The sequence below is a fragment of the Pollicipes pollicipes genome, unplaced genomic scaffold, assembly GCF_011947565.3.
Source record: "Pollicipes pollicipes isolate AB1234 unplaced genomic scaffold, Ppol_2.1 Scaffold_7261;HRSCAF=8764_pilon_pilon_pilon, whole genome shotgun sequence".
In the NCBI taxonomy this organism is placed as follows: domain Eukaryota; kingdom Metazoa; phylum Arthropoda; class Thecostraca; order Pollicipedomorpha; family Pollicipedidae; genus Pollicipes; species Pollicipes pollicipes.
This window is the reverse complement of record NW_023597054.1, coordinates 62105355-62122067: the sequence shown is the minus strand read 5'-3', so window position 1 is coordinate 62122067 and position 16713 is coordinate 62105355. Positions and strand designations below refer to the sequence as shown.

The 16713-nt window shown below is 49.7% G+C and overlaps 1 protein-coding gene across 1 annotated transcript in view; it reads left to right on the top strand.

The window, feature by feature from the left end:
* Positions 1 to 16713, top strand: part of Pka-R2 (cAMP-dependent protein kinase type II regulatory subunit) — a 29975-nt gene that overhangs the window by 11451 nt on the left and 1811 nt on the right. Inside the window, exons 4-8 of the mRNA XM_037237569.1 lie at positions 906 to 992; positions 3982 to 4088; positions 13863 to 13992; positions 15148 to 15279; positions 15866 to 16024. Of these exons, the coding sequence (XP_037093464.1) occupies positions 906 to 992; positions 3982 to 4088; positions 13863 to 13992; positions 15148 to 15279; positions 15866 to 16024 (615 nt within the window). The remainder of the gene's footprint in view (positions 1 to 905; positions 993 to 3981; positions 4089 to 13862; positions 13993 to 15147; positions 15280 to 15865; positions 16025 to 16713) is intronic.

Genomic DNA, 16713 nt, shown 5'->3' with positions numbered 1-16713 from the left:
TGCTCAAACAATGAAATGCAAACCTAACTCGCAGTTTTTGTATTTGTGCAATGAGAAGACCATTCGCTGACATTCATCTTGAATTGAGTAGTATGAGTAAGCAGTAATTCTCTCCCAGTAGAAAACTCAATTTTTTATAATTTATGTAGTTAGCCAGGTAAGCACACCACTACAGCAGTTAATTAACGCGCAATATCCGTGAATTTGGTTCCACTCACTATAAGTTATTAACAGTCATTATTCGTAACCATTACAAACATGTCTTAATGATCGCTAATTCACCACTAAAAGCGTTGGTATCGCTACAACCCTTGCCTGCCGCGTTTGCGCGAAAAGCATCGCTAGCTGGCATGTCGTCCATCCCCAGGCGGTGGTGGTCCCCAAGTCTGACTAGCCGGCACGTCGTCCGTCCCTAGGCGGTGATGTACCCCGAGTCTGACTAGCTGGTACATCGTCCGTCCCTAGGCGGTGATGTATCCCAAGTCTTACTAGCTGGTATGTCGTCCGTTCTTTGGCGGTGATGTACCTCAAGCTGCGCAGCTGGTATGTCATCCGTCCCCAGACGGTGGTGTACCTAAAGTCTGACTAGCTGGTATGCCATCCGCCCCTAGGCGCTCGTGTACCCCAAGTCTGACTACCCGGTATATCGTCCGTCCCCAGGCAGTGGTGTACCCCAAGTTTGACTGGCTGGTGTGCCGTCCGTCCCTAGGCGGTCATGTACCCCAAGTTTGACTGGCTGGTATATCGTCCGTCCCCAGGCGCTAGTGTACCCCAAGCCTGACTACCTGGTATGTCGTCCATCCCCATGCAGTGGTGTACCCCAAGTTTAACTAGCTGGTGTGCCGTCTGTTCCCAGGCGGTCTTGTACCCCAAGTTTGACAAGCTGGTGTGCCGTCTGTCCCCAGGCGGTGGTGTACCCCAAATCTGACGAGCAGCGCGCCAGACTTGCGGACGCCGTCCGCAACATCTTCCTGTTTCGCTCCCTGGACCCGGTAAGTGCGGCTGGTGCGTCCCGCTCAAGGCGTTTTTGGACTCTCCACTTGATAATAATGGCATTGTTTGGTAAATAGTAGCGTGCGGTAGGCATGACTCGTCTTCGGGTGCGTCCTCAAATCCATGCTGATCCACATCGTCTTCAGAGATGTCACGAACTTTGGAGACCAGTGAAGGTCTTAAGAGGTTAGGGGCTTCCTTTGTTATGGTATTCTGGAGTTCTTCGTAGGTCTAATTTACTGAATCTCGTAGATCAGCGTTTTCCCCGAATGCTGAATCCGTTCTGGCTTAATGCGCCAAGATTGTATTTCCCAGGATAATTCGGATCCATCCATCACCTTTCAACGCGGTTTGACAAAACGCGGAGTACATAATGTTCTCCTTATAATGAACTTCTTAACTGGCTTGAACTTGCCATCTAATGGTTCGAAAGGTGCTGATCAATTTCGACCAGCTAATTTTCAAGCCCAATCCGGTTCTGCCCGTACGTTTTATAAGTTTTTTACATCAAACAATTGATACCATGAGCAATGCTATACTTTTTGCATTTGTCCAGCTCATCAAAACCATCCGTTCGTTTGACAGACACCGTAAATTTCCACTGTGCAGTTATTGTTGACCTGAACTTCCAACACATTCGTGGCCAAGGCCTTTTTGGTCTGTAAAGTCTGTTCAGACAGCTTGTTTCACCTACGTGTGGTTGCTTTCACTTGTGCATTTCCGCACATATGTTTATTTTTATGTAAATAATTCACTCGAGCAAAAACGTTCTGTGTCGCAAAATATGCGCGATTTTCAGCGCATCTAAAAGCCCAAACTTTATTGGATTATGCGAGTACGCGGGTCGAGTCAGTGGTACTTAAACTGTGATTATGTTCCCACGTTAAAAACTTATTTTTTCCAACCTGCCCTACGCGCTCTTTATCATTTCTGTGTTTTGAAGAAAGAAATAGTCGCTGCACGTCCTCGCGCAGCCCTTGTCACTGGGCACCAGCGTCTGAAAATGAATATTTTTGTCACTAATGATCGTGGGTTTACGCCATTTTCAGCAACATGAAGGTAATTTGTTTGAAATGCAGTGCTCCAAAAATTACGGAGCATCCAGCTGCAAATCGAATGATGCGACCGGTTCTTCCTGCGATATTGCAATGTCACCACAATTTCCTCAGCCCATTCAATTAAGATGGTAAGCGCAATCTCTCAAACTGTAAAAAAAAACTGAAGGCCACGGTACGAAAACGGATCAGGATTGGAAAGCATGGTGTCATAGCAATAAGAGACTCATGCAACAGCAAAAAGTGACAATTGTACCGGCAAAAGCATGAGTTGATGTGTGCAGACGATCACGTACTCCCGTGCGCAAACCATGTGTCCGCCGATTTGGAACATTTTCAGGAATGCTGCCATATCTTAGCAATCAGAGCAGCTAAGATCGTGAAACCAGCTGCATGACGCACATAAATAGATGGTTTGCGCCTCATTTCCAGATTTCAAGACTGTGCGATTCACCTTTGAGGCAGTAACTGACCCAAAGGCGTTTATTGCCATCTCTCCCGGAGCTGGCTTGGAATGCAGTATACTATGGTCTAAATCGAAGAAAATTGAACCGGAAAACCACAAAGGAATGCACTACATAGTCCCGTTTGTTGTAACTAACACCCACACAAAGTACTTATATTTTATTATTATTTTGCGGTCAGTATGCCGAATATATTGAAAGCACCGGGCTCGACGAGAACCAAAGAAGCTCATTTCAAGTCATTGTAAATTTGTCAGCTACCATGTGAATGCAAGGCCAGCAGACTTCCGTTTGTTGAATTCCCGTCAAAGACGAAACTCCCGACGCACTACTTCAACCCATTTGTGTGGGTTTCCGTGTATGGTTCCATAAGCATAGCTGACACCCTGCACGTAACAACAAACGTCTGTCATGACCTCCTCGTTCGTCCCACATCGCGCAAGGTGTCCTAAGCATATCACAATATCCTTTGCCAGCTATTATCTCCACTTTTCAAACGTACACATTTGTGATTCGGCACATGGAGTGCGCAGGACTTAGCTTGGCGCGTGGCATAGCTATCAGCTCAGGCGTTACGCGGTCCACAAATCGTCTGCATTGCCATTTATCTGTGAAGCAATGCGGCCAAAATCTTCAGCTTCGCTGGCCGTAACGTTGTTTGAAGCGCATCGCTGAAGGCTCCCGGTCATGTCAGACGATCCGGAGACCAGCTGGCCCTCAGTCGAGCACTAGATGTTCAATTACATCTCCGTGACCTTTCTGTCGGGTCTTATTGGACTTCACTCGATCCCATCAAGCTTGACATTTGTTCATCTAAATAAGGCGAGTCGAAAGATCACGTCGTAACTGTTGCACCATCTTGACACGTGTCTGGAATAGCGAACGCTGAAAGCGTGACAGTACCACCCAACGATGGACAGGAATAGCCGATCTGTAAGAGCTGGACAGTTCAGTGACCCGGTACGAAATACGCCGGTGCGAAAATGAGGCTCTGAATAGTAAGCTTTAAGCTTTAAAGCTTTTTTATTTTATCTATTTATTTTATTTTATTATTTTTTATTTTAGTTTTTATTATTGCATTATTGTTATATATTTATTCATTTTAAAGATTTCATTTTAAGCTTTTAAGCTTCACTTGTGTTAGTGTTGTTGCAATTTTTGAGCGCACAGCAATAATAACTATGTTATGTTTGTATGTACATAATGCTCTTCTATACTTATTTTCGCAGCCCCGGACTTTGGTCTCACTCTTATTGCCCAAGCTGTTCATCCGCAGCGTCGAATCTCAGTTTAGGAGAACCAGCAGAAGAAAGGCTTGCGGAAGACGGTGATGACGGATTTTGATTCCCATTGCTCAGCTCTGCGGGCGTTTTGGTGTGTTGTGGGTTTGACCAACCATCTCCACCACCTTGAGTGATACATACGGCGGCTCGAAGGGTGACTGACGTCTGCCGGTGCTCCGCCACCAGGCCCAGATTCAGGAGGTGCTGGATGCGATGTTTGAGAAGAAGGTGTCCCCTGGTGAGGACGTCATTCGACAGGGCGACGACGGTGACAACTTCTACGTCATCGAGAGGTGAGACAGTTGGAGACTTGTACATGGTGATGCGACTTTCCCCGTGACGAGGCCATAACGAGCTCATCAGTAGAGGAGACGTCGGCCAGAGAGGTGAGCCAGCTGGGGAGTTGTACATGGTGATGCGACTTTCCCCGTGACGAGGCCATAACGAGCTCATCAGTAGAGGAGACGTCGGCCAGAGGGGTGAGCCAGCTGGGGAGTTGTACATGGTGATGCGACTTTCCCCGTGACGAGGCCATAACGAGCTCATCAGTAGAGGAGACGTCGGCCAGAGGGGTGAGCCAGCTGGGGAGTTGTACATGGTGATGCGACTTTCCCCGTGACGAGGCCATAACGAGCTCACCAGTACAGAAGCCGTCGGCCAGAGGGGTGAGCCAGCTGGGGAGTTGTACATGGTGATGCGACTTTTCCCATGACGAGGCCATAACGAGCTCACCGGAATAGAAGCCGTCGGCCAGAGAGGTGAGCCAGCTGGGGAGTTGTACATGGTGATGCGACTTTCCCATGACGAGGCCATAACGAGCTCACCAGTAGAGGAGCCGTCGGCCAGAGGTGAGCCAGCTGGGGAGTTGTACATGGTGATGCGACTTTCCCATGACGAGGCCAAAACGAGCTCACCAGTAGAGGAGCCGTCGGCCAGTTTTACGGCATTGGTGAGGGCTGGTACCGCAGTACCGTGATGCAGCTGGACGGGGCGGCGGGCACTATGAGATGTGGTGGGGGCTTGCTCCTCTGGATGCGGCGACAGACGTCATCGTGCGGAATTTGGTGGGAGTACACGCTTTAAGTGGAAGACGGTGGCAAGCTATGTGTTGGAAGGCGATGCCGAAAACCAGGGCGAAAGAGAGCACTTCGGCTTTTGGTGAAAGGCGATGCCATGGCTCTGTATTGGCTGGCTGGTGTAGCCAGCGCCATTTACACTAGTGAAGGCCAGATGCCTTTGATCTCACTGCAGTCCGGTGCAGCGGGTTGTGATGGGGGTTGGTGCAAGAATGTGCAGGGGAAGCTAGTGCTATGACATCTGGTCAGAGACAGCACCACTGGCTGGTTCAGGTCACTGTCACGGGTTGTGGTGAGAGCTGCTGAGACCCCGCACCGCAAGCGACGACTTACACACGCAAGGAGAGGTAGAGTGATTCTTAGAGGGGGAAAATGCTCCTGCTAATGAATTTGAGAGCCAGTCTTTCGTGGAGAACGCTGGAAATCCATGAAAGTGCTTTAAGGGGAGCGTGTGTAATGTTTTCGGTTTTCCAAATGCACCCCAAAGGTTGGTTTCGCAACTATCTATGGCCAAATTCGGTCCTTAAATGTACGTTTGGACGTTACAACAACTTTGAGTTATTTATTTTTATCGCAATGCTAAAAATGAACCAATCAGCGAGCAGGAAAGAACGAATGCACTGGTTTGTATGTGACGAGTAACTCCGCGCCAGTGACATGGCCATTACCTTGGTTGCTGCAGTCTCGTGCGTAAAGGGAGAGCACTGGTGGTATAGAGCGGTACGCAATTGGAGATTCCTTGCGTAATTCGAGACGGATAATATAATGTTCTGAACATGACTGGTACCAGCGACATCGCAGCAAAAATTTTAGTGCATGTGTCTTGTTATTTCGGACGCTAAATTCGGTGTACGTGCATTCGGAATTCGGTCAATAATCTCAGGATATATGAATCTTAGCCGCCTATAGCCGCTGCCAAAACAACGAAGAACAATCACATTTCCCTAGAGCCTAGTGCAGCCGATTGACACAACACGATACTTGTGCCTCTTATCTTACCACAAAGAAGGCCAACATAAATTAATCGCGGTGCGTATTAACTGACCAGCCTTACCTTACGCCCAACCCAGTACATCCGCAGCCCTCAGCTTAATGTAAACAAAACAACAACGACAAAGCATAGTCACCGCCGCCACCGCTGCGTTCGTAAGGTGCTGTTAGCGCTGACAAGCGACATCCTCGAAGAACCATTGGCTAGAGCCAACGATACCTTCTCAATGATGTCGATGCGTTTAGTAGTGAATATTACTTGGGGGCTACCCGATAACTTTGTTCTTCCATACAAACCAAAGAAAATTTGGGGCTGTGGCAATATCTCGTCAGTGGAGGCGACTTGGTGGCAACCAATGACGCCAAAAAAAATTATCGAAATTCTGTACCATCACACGTGCACGGTTAAAAATCGGAATTTGCCTAGACACACTCTCTTTAATGGAGATAGCGAAAGTTCCGGAAGCCACTGGCAAGCTATCTTTTTATTCTTCATTCTCAACAAAATCAATGCCGCAAGAGCTTTCACTGATACTGATCCGCGAATGAGATTACCAGCAGCCGTCTTACGGCAAGCTGATCAGCATCTTGAGCGCTGATCGACCCAGATCTGACCACTTCTCCACGATTCGAAACAGCCGCGGCACACCATCGACTCATATTTGTTAACCATTCAACATGTTAACGATCGCGTCAGTAATTATAAACAGCGGAGGAAAACGATTTGAGATGTCTTACCGTTGGTACAGGTATGCCAAAACAGCCGGCACAAGTCATGATCAGTCTGCAGTTTAGTTATTTCGTGTACGCAGGGCTGTGAGAGCCATTATTTACAATAAAAAAATCATGTTTCACTTATCCCGTGGAAAGCTTTCTCTTCCATCAACGGTTCAGAGTTGTGTGGCCGCCTCTGTAATCGCCAGCTTTGGTCCAGAATATATTCAGGTATGTTCTTCTGGAAAAAATGACCCGCCATTATATCCGTCAGGGCCTCTGCCATCTCTGCCACTACCCAGTAGTGACACCATTGGCGACGGCTGGAACACGTTGACAACTGTCAGGAATACCATGACTAAGCATCTGTGAATTTCGATACCAGTGTTGTGTTCTCACATTCTCAATGTTTTATGGCTCAGAACATCATTGACATTACACTTCTCTACTAATGCGCCGCGTATTGCACCTCTTTTTAAAATAAATTTGATTTTGCGATCCACTGCATCCGGGCAATCTTTAGACCGAACGAGAAGGGGAGCGGACGCAAGAGACACAGCAGGACATACGGCTGAGACTGATACCAATAAAATTACGCGGGAGGTACAGCGGTAATACGACTGACCACGCCGCGAGACAAATGTAAGGGGAGGAAGCGAAAGGCGTACATTGATCTGGTGAGAGTATGAGAAAAGAGCATAGGGGGAAAGGTAACACGCAGAGACAGCGAGCAGAGTAAAAAAAGATAGGGTTCTGCGATTCGAAAATTAGCGGAAAAAGGCGAGGCAGTATTGCGGCATCGGAAAGCGGCGTCCACCGCCCGGTCGCGTCTGCGGGCATTGATTGGCTTTCGAGCAGGCCGGGCCGGCCGCTGGCGGCGGCGGCGGCCGGCCCGTCCATGACGTCATTGCACCCGAGCATCGATCCCTGCCGCACGCGGCCTCTCCCGGCCGGCGCCTGACACCTGTAGCTGCTGTCGGCGCCGCTACCTGGGCGGCGTCCTGGAGCGCCCCGCGGCCCACCGGTGGGGCGAGAGTAGCGGCCTCAGCGACGACGTGACGTCAATGACGTGACTTGACGTCTGCCCCACTGTTTCAGTGGGGCTTCGCACCCCGACAGGGGGGGGGGGAGGGGCGGGTGCAGGGCTCAAAGGTCACGCACGGCGCCGCGTGCCACTGGTTGCTAACCGAGGTCGGCGCAGGGCTCTGGGGACCGATTTGAGAAACGATCGCGCAAGGGTCGCGTCGGGCCGCGGGGATCAGGCGATGCATGACCTATGCTTGAGTGCTGATCCCACCACTTCCGGGCGGCGTTGCCAGGCCAGAGGCGTGACGCCAGAGGGATCGGGAGACTTTTCGGAACTAGCCAGCGCAGGCCAAGTGGCCGGTCGATACCCTGTTCCGGTCCGAGAAGAACGACTCTCCAGTGTTGTAGGTCGCAGCCAACGATGCCGGATTTCAAACGTGCCCAAAGCTCGATTATCTGGTTGTCACTAGCTTGCAGTAGACCTTAATAACGCCAGTTTGCTTTTTGCATGTTTCCAAACTGTCTGCACCACGCATGAAGAGTACGACAAACCTCGTCCCTGGCTTCAAGGGTGCGCTAATGCCAGCGTGGTGAGACAAACTGCTTCTGAAACTTACGCTCAGGGTGCTTTCAGAAAAAAAGCGTCACCCTGGCATTGAATCCCAAATCCTAAATCCCAATTTTCCATCCGTTAGTTCGCCTTACGTCGAACGAGTGCTTATAACCGTGCACGTCACGCGCTCCTCTGGCGATGCAAACCTCCGTTTATGGCTGTCGGCGTGGTTGTGAGCCCAGCCCATACCACGCCGGCGCCTCCAGGCATCTTAAAAGCATTAACCTCGCTAATGGTCCGCGGTGGCCGCTCGGCCGCTGTCGGTCTCATCGTCCATCCACGTGACGTGCCCACCACTGGCGCACGTCGCCGACGTCATAATCGACACCATGGTGACGTCACGCCGACCGCAACCGGAAACGCTAAGTCCGGCCATTAGCCGACCCGGCCGGGATCTGCCCCGGCCGCTCTCGGCGGCTGCAGGCCTGTCCAGCCTCCTCTCGCGTTTCTTTCCATGACGCCAGCGGAGTGCAGCCCTGGTCCGATCGGTCCGTCGGGCGTAGGTCCTGCGCGCGGCGAGCCAGAACGGTGCGGTCCACCCAGCGTCCATACCCACCCTTAAGCGGCGATTGCTGCTTCACTGCAGCGGCCAGAACGCATGACTGGCCGGGGGCGCGCCAGCGATTTCAAATATGGGGAATGGGGGCAAACGGAAAATGCTCTGACCCTTATTCTTTGCTCACCGGGTTTCGGCTACTTCGTCTAAAGGTTTGATGGAAAGGGCTTTTTGGTTTATAAGCATATTTATCATCGACGTTGTTGCGTGCCCTGTCAGGAGAGTTGGTCTCTAATATAATTCATGCTGCTGAATCCATTTTCCTTTATATGCACTATTTTTGTAATAATTTTATGCTATCATTTTCATTTGCGTATTACAACCACATTTGCCAATTTATTTGTTATATTTTATGATAGAGGAAATTATTTGCCTCCTGAAATGTTCATATTTACAGACGCCGGCTGCTCGTGTCCACGATCGCGTTATCCAACAAAATAAATAAATGATGGTCGAAATGGTGAAAAGCGCCGCGATGTCATGATATTGGAGTAGATCGCGATCGGATAGCCCTGAAATGCTTGGCTCATTATCTACCGCGCATCGAGTAACTCCTGCAGTTGCCGCCTGCCCGTTACTGCGTTATTCCTGCAGTGATGTGGCGTTATTTTCGCTTCTGACACTCGGCTGCCCACCGATGCAGCGGTCTGTATTTGTTGTTTTGTTTTGAAGTGACATTGACCAGTGGTATATTACGAGAAAATTGGTATGCCGTTGCACCGTTACCTTTTGCCATTTCAGCCGTTCACAGCACGCGGTCATGATGGTCAACCAGCTCAGGCCACGGGTCCACCCACCTACTAGTCCACGACTGGTCAGCAGGTTATGAGTAGTCACATGAATACAGATACTTTCGCAGCATCGTCGTGCATTAAACCCTACCGCCTGATGCTGGCATGACAATTGACATCGGGTTAATACAGCAGACGATCGCTTGACCAGAACACTATTATAACATAGTCGAGGGACGGATGTAGGGGCAGGGCAGGGGGCCATCATCATTATCATCATCAGCATAATAATAATAATAATAATAATCAACATCATCATATATTTCGTTTATTTCTGGCACGAAGAGAACAATATGGCACAGTAAGTCCATGCCCCATCTTGGGCTATCACAAGTTCATAAGAGAGAATCCAGGCGTCCTAAAAACTTCCTTTTCATTCCAGTCCTTACAAAAACAGTAGCATTCAAATATATGACCAACCGAACCATTAACACATGTTTGAGTAATGGTCGGGTGCACGTCATGCAACCTTGTCGTTCATGCACACGTAGCTAACCGAATGTATGAGAGATGCCATACAGATAAGCTGTTCCGCCGAGGTGCTCCCAAAAGTGAGACGACTTGACGTCGAGTGGATCATGACGCTTTGCACCGTCCAACGGAAGTACATCTTGACATCTAATCTCCGTATAGATCTCCGTAGAACACAATTTAGCTGGTAACAGATCATTTAAGCCGTCATTCCTCTATACACGAAACATTGTGTGTGATGCCACCAAACATTGCATGTCGGCGGCTATCTTTACACACATGGTCTTACATATGCCCTCAGACCTAGTAGGAAGCCGTGGAGTGACGGTCGGGGAAATGACCCGCCCGCTCCACACACCCGCATTAGTGCCTGGTCAATTAACACTGAAGCGATTCTGGCGCCACTCTCCGGATTCGTGGGGACAATGCAGCGTGGTCCCGTCCTGTGGAGACCATTGACTGACACGTCTGTACGCGAGTGCTCTTCTTAGATGTTCTCAGAACTTCCCCAAACTGCAATGAATAGCTGCTCATTCAGTGCTGCCGCGCGACCGTCATCTTCCCCGAACCAGAATGGTCCGCTAAAACCATGCGTGGACATAGCGACCCATGCGGTGCACTTCACTGAGTGAATGGGTCAAGCTGAAGTGCGATACGGGGCTTGGTTTCGCCCGAGCACACTCTGTTCTTTGATATGGCCTGGCTACTGAGCAAAAATGTGCCTCATTAGTCAGAAGTGAACCATAGATCGTCAGGAAAATCTGGTTCCCGCTGGAAATTTGCCAGTGAACCAGTAATGAGTCGTCAACCGTTTACTCCTCCATGTCCTGAGTTTTGAGGTCAGGGAACGCAACTGTATAATGGAAGTGTGGTTTCAGATCCTTGTTCAGAATATCAGACGATTGAATTCTGAACAGCTCAAGCTTTTGGCAGCGGCGGCGAAGGAATTTGGTCAGGTTTCGTTTGAATGATGTCAAAACGGCAGTGATTTTGGCTGTTTTTTATTAAAGATTTTGGTCCTGTTGAATGAATGACGTTGCTAGGGACTGAAGTGCTCAGATTGTGTACCGTTCTAAGACAGCTGAATTTGTGCATCCAACGAAAAGATGATTTTTGCGGTATTTACTCTTTTAAAGACTAAAACAGTGTGCAAACTCCAAGCGAGTGCTTCGAAAAAATTCGGTCGCTGCATATGCTTCTACAGATAATGTTTTATTCGGGATTGTGAACTCGCCTTGATCAAGCGTTAACTTCCACACTGACGAAGGTGTTGCGAGAGATTATACCGTGGCACGTGCTATGGATGCAAGTTATTATGTTGGGAAATAGTTTTCCGGTCTTCAAACTACGTCCGTTATTTAGAAAAGTCACATGTTCGGCGGACAGTCGAAGTCTTTCAGGACAACAACAGTTATCCAAGCTACAACAACCTGTGTATGCCGTCTGCCATGGTTCGGTTGTGTGCGAGCATCAATGAATGAACACAGATATAAAAACGAGATCTTACCCAAAGAAGGCGATTTTTCTTGGCGGTTTCGATGCAGATGTGACCAGCTGCATATAAGTTTGGATAGAAACTTCACAATGAAGTTTTATATTCATGCACCCAAAGACATTTAACATGCCTGCAGTGCGGTGTATTTAATTTTCCTCCGACACCTATGTCACCTAGGTGTCAGCTGGGACACCTATGTTATTGATGCATAACTTAAGCCATGTTCATAATGCAGTTCAAATGTTAGACAAATTCGTACTCCTTCAATATAATCAAAACACGCGGCACAATACCTGCTTATTTATGTTTTACGGAAATATTGTGACTAGGTATTAATGCTACCAAAGGAGCAGTAGCTCGCGGTAGCGTCCTCGTCTGATGTGGTAGTATATTTACAATCTCTGGCTTGGGTAGTTCAACGGCAGAGCGCTGGAGAGCACTTTAATGAAATCCGAGGAATTTCAATGACAATTAGGGTTCTGGGGTTAATTAAGGGTTGGTTTGGGTTCCAACAACCAGGGGATGCAATTCAATCACCATACAATCCTTCTTAGGCCTCAGTAATACCTGGGGGCGATCGAAATATTGATTGGTGAAAACGTTGTGTACATACTAACCTACCATACGATGACGATAGTTTGAACATAATGTCACCGGTAATGGCTTATTACCCTTGTAACGGTACATAAATAAGCACATCTGTGTGCCCATTCCAGAAATTTAGTCAAATGTTTTACTATCCGACAACATATGACATCAAGCCTCAATTTTTAACCACCTTCACGTCTTTCAACTCTCACCATCAACATATTGATATTTTCTAAAGTAACATCAATATTGATATTTGTTATTCGATATCACTTGAGTCGTCGCGATGTACAAACCGTGAATAGTCATGGCCTCCACGTTGAAGCATTCACTGCAGGTAAGCTCAGTGGCCTGAGGACGCGATTTTTTTGGTCTTCCTGCAAGAAAAACACGATATAATTAGTCGTTGGCATCAATTATCGTGTCTGAGTTTCATGGTGCTTAGCGCCAGTTTAATCTATTTTGTGGCGTATTCTCCGAAATGCTTCTCAGCATTGTAGGATCTACCAATCTATGAACAAAAATGAAAGCGTTTCATGTATCTATGTGGATGCATGGCCGTCGAGTACTGCGCACGGTAAAAGGGATTCGCCGTATACAAATAAAACCCGTGCAAGTCTGAAGAATGAATGACCAGCATCCAAAACTTGACCTCCGGAGGATATCATCACGTCGAAGAACAAATCCAGAACCGTATTCAGAATGACGTTCGGCAACAGACTTTGGATTGACCTGTAAATCTGCACAAAAACTAATACCGGCACACAGCTTCCACTGCGTGCTATTCTTGCTACTGATCAACCGATTAACGCCATTGTAGTTGTAGCGTGTAAAGTCATATAATCTAAAACGGACAAATAAATATAGATTTATCTCATTACCGCGACGATCACAAGGGCGGCTGGATCGCTTTAGGCCTATTGCAATACCTATAGCAGCACCCATAAAACCGTGAATACAGATCTGAATATTGATATGTATCTGCTATCAACTGACCAGCCAGTTTTGAATGATCTTCTCTTGACAAAACCTGGGATGCGCCCCGGGGTCAGTGACAGCGGCAGATAACTATTGTCTATGCTCGTTGCTCTGATGTGTGCGTATGCTGTGAATGACGAAAAATATGATGTCTAATTATAAACAAAATGGCGCGGGTATTTTTCATCGACACCATTGTGTCACTTTTACGAGGACCCAAAAAGCAGCCGACTTCCACCAAATTGAGACTTTGTCTTCATCTCACCCAAAATGACAGTTTAATCGATGCAAAAGTAAAAGAAAACAACAGCGTTGGAAAGTTGTTACGAATTTTATAAAGATATGCTCCAACTCACTTCCATTTGCCTACGATTCCTATGAGAAAAATTTGGATTTTGTATAAGAAAACCTCAAGATAAGCCCCACCAAAGCCAAACGTTGGTGAAAGCGCCCTTCCTCTGCCCACCTTGTTTCTTTGCTTATATGCGCGGTTTCATGACCACTGGGTTGTGGCTTGACGCCGTATGAGTCCGTTTCGAATTCCATCTTTTGTGAGCTTTGCTCTGCTTTTTGCCCTGACATACCCATATCACTGGCAGTGATCTCTAATGGTACGCTCTGGCTTTCTCCGTGGCACCCGTTTCTGTAACCAACTGACTGACGAAGCAGTGACGTAGCAGCGCGACACCATTCACTTAGCATACCCCCCCCCCCCCCTCCACACACACACTTTGGCAGCTCTCACGGGCGTATTCCGCTTCCGTTCCAGCGGACACTACAGCATCTTTGTACAGACGGATGCCTCTCAATCGCCGGTGAAGGTGGGCAGCTACGACCAGACGGGCAGCTTCGGCGAGCTGGCGCTGATGTACAACATGCCACGCGCAGCCACGATACAGGTCAGGACCGTGATGACGGCAGACGCGGAGCGGGCTTGGGGCCAAAGCCGAAACCACGCTGCGAGTCCTGCCCTGTGCCTCCTGCCAGCCCTGTCTTCTCCTGCCCCTCCTGTCCGTTCCGTCTCCTCCCGCCACGCCCCATCCTAACACGCTTAGACTAATTCTCTTAGTCTCCTTTTACGCTCTATTCCAGTGGATCCCGAATGCACCAGGTGGTGGCTGGTTGGCTGGGGGCAGTGCACCCCGAGTGCACCAGGTAGTGGGCTGATGGGACTGGGGACACCGGAGTAATTCCCAGTCCCATCAGCCGTAAGTTGCGTACATCGGCAAACCGAGGGTGTAGTAACAATTTCCGTTCCCCGGTCGAGTCGGAGGAGAGGCGTCCCTGGGGTATTGGCGATGGTATTCTCACACCAGGCGGACGGAGGGGGTCCATCTGGCGGACCTCATTAACACACATCATCTTCCTTGCCCCCTCCCCATCCTTCTTATCCTGCCCTCTCTCACTCTGCCCCGTATGATGCCACCCTGTCGTCCCAACCCCTGCCCTGGCCTGTCGCGCCCCACCGTGTGCAGCCCTGGGTGGCCCGTCGGCCGCCGCGTGCAGCCGGGCTCTCCGGTTCCAAGCACCGGGCCGGCAGCGCGGCATCGATTTTACCGCCGCGAGACCAGCCCACCTCCGCTCGACTGAGCCACGGCCCGTCTCTCAGCCGGTTATCGTCGGCGGCCCTGGGTGTCCGCTTCGCCCTGCACCGGCGCGGTGCAGGCGCGCTGAACCACTTCATCCCGCTGCCGACGCAGCGGCTCGCTGATGCAGCGGGATATGCGAGCCCCCGAGAGCAGGCGCGCTCACTGCAGCATGCCTCAGCGGCTGGTAAAGTGCTGAGGACGCAGTGCAGGTTTTGCATCGTTCTTCCTGTGCGCCGATTGTGCTGCGAAATCGAGCTGTCGGCGGGTTTTGGTTGGCTGACCCAGTTGGTTGTTTTGTCTGCGGCGGTCGCCACGCGGGTGTGTTTCTGCTTCGGCTCAAGCTGACGTGTTGCGTGACCGCTGTGTTGCGACACCATCAGCTGGGCTGAATACTGGATGCACGTTTGGCGGCACCTGTCGCTGGGCTGTTTGCGTTGCGTATTGATGTGGGGGTGTCGCTCGCAGGCGGACTCGGAGGGATCGCTATGGGCGATGGATCGACAGACGTTTAGAAGGATCGTCCTCAAGAACGCCTTCAAAAAGCGGAAAATGTACGAGCAACTCCTGGAGACAGTGCCGATGCTCAAAACGCTAGAGGTAAGGATCTTTTTCTGTGTGGATGCGACTCTATGGAGCTGGTTGAACAAGCGTCCCTTCTCACTAACGCCACCTACCATTGTTTTCTTCGCTTGTTGGGATGACACCATTTCTTTGAATCTCTCGTCCAATAGCGAACTCATGCAATAACCGCGGGGGCAGGTTATTGTTGTACGCATCAATGTGTACGGAAATAACTGTCAGGACGCAAAAGTTCGAGGGAGACACATCAAATTAATTAGATCGATAACATGCTTTGCTTTTTACGTCATGCAAGAAATTTGGCGAGTTCACAGGGTGCTGCTCTGGATTTTCAATAACACTGTCTGAGCTGTGACACCCCATGGGAAAGCCCTGCATGCGCCCCTGCCCTCGCCGCCGCGCGGTGCCCGCTGCAGGGCTGCCGCGACGCTGAGCCCTGCCGAGCAGTTGATAGCGTCCGACGATAAGGCAGTGCGCGCTTGTCGTCACACCTGCGGCTGTACAACGGATTGCTATCCCCTGGAACTCTGCGTGGCTAGCTCTCGACTCTTGGCTCCTCGACTCGACGCTTGACTCACGTGCTCGCGACCTCCTTCGTCGCCAGCCGTACGAGCGGATGAACCTGGCGGACGCCCTGGTGCCTCAGTCCTTCCAGCCGGGAGAGATCATCATCGAACAGGGCGACGATGCCGACGGCATGTATTTCGTGGAGGAGGGAACTGTGCGTATCGCGCGAGCCGAACATGGTCAGGAAGAAGTCCAGGTGAGCGCTGGCCGCGTCCGGAGTTACCAGACGCTCTGGTGAGGCGAGGGTTCGAAAACATTTCTTTCAAACGTCAGTTGTATGGCTTGGGATAGATTAGCACTTAAAAGCAGACATGTTTAGAGGCAGCGGCCAGCAAGCAGAGAGAAAGAAAGAGAAAGGGAAGAGGAGAGAGAGAGAGAGAGGGAGAGAGAAGGGGAAACAGAAGAGAGAAAAAAAGAGAGAGACAGAGAGAGGGAGAGAGAAAGAGACAGGAGAGAGAGAGAGAAAGAGAGAGGGAGAGAAGATAGAGAGATAGAAAGGGAGAGAGAGAGAGAGAGAGAGAGAGAGAGAGAAGAGAGAAGAGAGAAGAGAGAGAGAGAAGAGAGAGAGAGAGAGAGAGAGAGAGAGAGAGAGAGAGAGAGAGAGAGAGAGAGAGAGAGAGAAGAGAGAGAGAGAGAGAGAGAGAGAGAGAGAGAGAGAGAGGAGAGAGAGATAGAGAAGAGAGAGAGAGAGAGAGAGAGGAGAGAGGAGAGAGAGAGAGAGAGAGAGAGAAGAGAAGAGAGAGAGAGAGAGAGAGAGAGAGAGAGAGAGAGAGAGAGAGAGAGAGAGAGAGAGAGAGAGAGAGAGAGAGAAGAGAGAGAGAGATGAGGAGAGAGAGAGAGAGAGAGAGAGAGAGAGAGAAGAGAGAGAGAGAGAGGAGAGAGAGA